Here is a 2,600-nt window from a genome sequence, read left to right as displayed (position 1 = left end):
GGGGTCTCCATCCCACCCTCCTGGTGGCTTTCCGCACCCTCACCCCTTCTTCTCTCCCCCCAGCATGGAGGTGGGGGTCTGCGCCGAGGCGTACGGCCAGGAGATGTCCGTCAGCCGCAGGCACATCAACAGTGCCTTCATGACCTTCGTGGTGCTGGACCAGGAGGGCAAACCCCGCACCCTGCCCATGGTGGCACCCGAGCCAGGGGTAAGGACGGGCAGGGCTGGCTTGTCCCCACCGTGGTGGGATGGGACCCCGGCAACCCTGCTTAGCCCTGAAAGACCCTCTAATTGAAAACCAAATGCAGTTTTATGATGATGGAAAGCAAATTGCTCACTAGCAAGTGAATTAAATTGATTGCTCAATATAACTAATAATAAAATAAACCACTTGCCTGTGCAGAGCTGGAGATGTATCAGCCTTGCAAGGCTTTAGCAGAATATCGCCTGCGAGTTCGAGCTCATCTTTTCTATAATTTAGAGGAAAGAATGCAAACCTCTTAGGTTGTTTTGACCTTTCAAAGCATCCTCATCCATAATTTGCTTGGATCTAAATATTTGAGAAAATCTGCCATGGGAGCATGGAAGCAAACACCCGCATGTCTCAGGGCACATCATAGCGTGAGCGAGCGACAGCATCACCTCCCCTTGGCTGGTCTGTGCCCACCTGCCTGATTTGTTTGATGCCTTAAAACCAGGACTCTTCTCCCATCCTGTAGAAGAGCATTTTGTGGTCAGAGCCGGGCTCCCTGAAACCCCTCCACCTGCTTTAAAACACCACGCTGGCACTTTCTTTGCAATGAGCTGCTTTTTTGGGGCTTTATTTCCCCGGGAGGGGCCATTTACATGTTCTAGGAGAGGCAATTTGTGTTTCAGTGGCAGTTTGCAGCTCTGCAGCCGCAGCGAGGGGTTCTTCCTAATGTGCCCATGCCTGTTGCTCGATCACAGCACGTGGCAGTGATGCCGAAATAGCTCGCGGTTAATCACTAACTACTGCTGCCAGCCCAGCCGAGGTGGCAGCGGGTCAGCACAGAGGCTTTTCACTGCTGAATGTTTTGCCCACTCCCCAAAAAAATTTTTTTTTCTTTTTCTATCAACCTGACATGCTTTTTCCCCTTTATCAGGATGGAGAGAGGAGGTACAGAGAAGCCAGTGCCAGGAAAAAAATTCGGCTGGACCGGTGAGTGGAAAAAACAAGTGGGATGCAGGGCTGGAGGGAGATGGGTTCGGCAGTGGGGTGCAGGGACAGCCTGTGGGTGGTTTGTGTCCTACCATAATGGGAACTGTTCCTTTGCGGCAGAAAATACGTCGTCTCCTGCAAACAGACCGAGGTGCCACTCTCCGTGCCCTGGGACCAAAGCAACAAGGTAAGATGCTGCCCCACGGGGACCCCTGCCTCCTGCCCCCCATCCCACCCCTGACCCGCTGCCCCTGCCCCAGGTTTATCTGAGCTACAACAATGTCTCTGCGCTCAAGATGCTCGTAGCCAAAGCGAACTGGGCTCTCGCCAGAGAAAAGGAAAAGGTAACAAACCCTTCCACGCCCCTCCGAGCTGCTTCTTGCCCCCGAAGTGTGGGCAACCCAGGGGCTTTGAACGTGTCCCCCCTGTGCTCCCCGAGGTGCGGATGTACACGCTGGAGGAGGATAAGTTCCTCTCGTTCCGCATCGAGATGTCGGTGCACATCGCTGCCAGCCGAGCCTTCTCCCTGCTCTCTGACCTGCGGCGCCGGCACGAGTGGGACCGGCACTACGCGTGAGTGCTGCACCCTTTCCAAAACCCACCCCCTCCAATTTAATGCTCATCACTTTGAGATTTTCCTGGGGGCACGTGTTTCACCTCGGAGCCACGATTGCTCCTAGAGACCTTCCATCATGCATCCCTGTCCCTGGGATTGCCTGCTCTGGCTGTGCTAATGGCTGCAGAAAACATCCATTTTGGGTCCCCAAAAATATTTTGGGCACAGCAGTGGGCTGTAAATGATCCCGCCAGGCTTGGGAACCAGAGCAGGGTTTCTCTGGGCAGTCCCTTTGGGGTATGGCACAGTCCCTTGCATAGGTGCCTTGCGGCTGGTCTCTGTCCCTCCTGGTGTCACTGGTCCCCTCCCACCTTGCAGGAGCGCCGAGCTCGTCCAGCAAGTAGATGACGACGACATGATCTACCACGTGGTGAGCCAGACACTCAGCAGTGAGAACAAGCCACAGGACTTTGTCATCCTGGCCTCCCGACGGAAACCCTGCAGCAAGGGGTAACCATCCCTGTCCCCAATCCCCCGGCGGGGTTGTGGTGGCCCCCCAGCCTCTCTCCTCCCCAGGGACCCCTATGTGGTGGCTTTTCGGTCGGTGACATTGCCCACCCACCCTGCCAGCGACAACTTCACGCGGGGAGAGACGATCTGCTCCGGCTTCTGCATTTGGCCTGAGTCAGAGGAGATGACCAAGGTGGGATGCTGTGGCCGTGCCATGGGGCTGCACCCCATGGAAGCAGCTCCCCCATCCCCACACGCCCCTACTCACCATCTCGCTGTCTCGCAGGTGGCTTACTACAACCAGGCTACGCCGGGGTACCTCAACTACGTCACCAGCAATGTGGCGGGACTGTC

The 2,600-nt window shown here is 56.0% G+C and overlaps 1 protein-coding gene across 1 annotated transcript in view; it reads left to right on the top strand.

Moving 5' to 3' along the window:
* The window catches only part of ACOT11 (acyl-CoA thioesterase 11), a 12,223-nt gene that overhangs the window by 5,925 nt on the left and 3,698 nt on the right, over positions 1-2,600 (top strand). The window contains exons 8-15 of the mRNA XM_010077949.1: positions 64-208; positions 1,125-1,180; positions 1,301-1,367; positions 1,441-1,524; positions 1,620-1,753; positions 2,115-2,246; positions 2,313-2,439; positions 2,533-2,597. Coding sequence (XP_010076251.1) covers positions 64-208; positions 1,125-1,180; positions 1,301-1,367; positions 1,441-1,524; positions 1,620-1,753; positions 2,115-2,246; positions 2,313-2,439; positions 2,533-2,597 — 810 coding nt within the window. The remainder of the gene's footprint in view (positions 1-63; positions 209-1,124; positions 1,181-1,300; positions 1,368-1,440; positions 1,525-1,619; positions 1,754-2,114; positions 2,247-2,312; positions 2,440-2,532; positions 2,598-2,600) is intronic.

This window comes from Pterocles gutturalis, unplaced genomic scaffold (assembly GCF_000699245.1).
Source record: "Pterocles gutturalis isolate BGI_N339 unplaced genomic scaffold, ASM69924v1 scaffold18128, whole genome shotgun sequence".
Taxonomy (NCBI): Eukaryota; Metazoa; Chordata; class Aves; order Pterocliformes; family Pteroclidae; genus Pterocles; species Pterocles gutturalis.
This window is presented reverse-complemented; position numbering and strand designations above follow the sequence as displayed.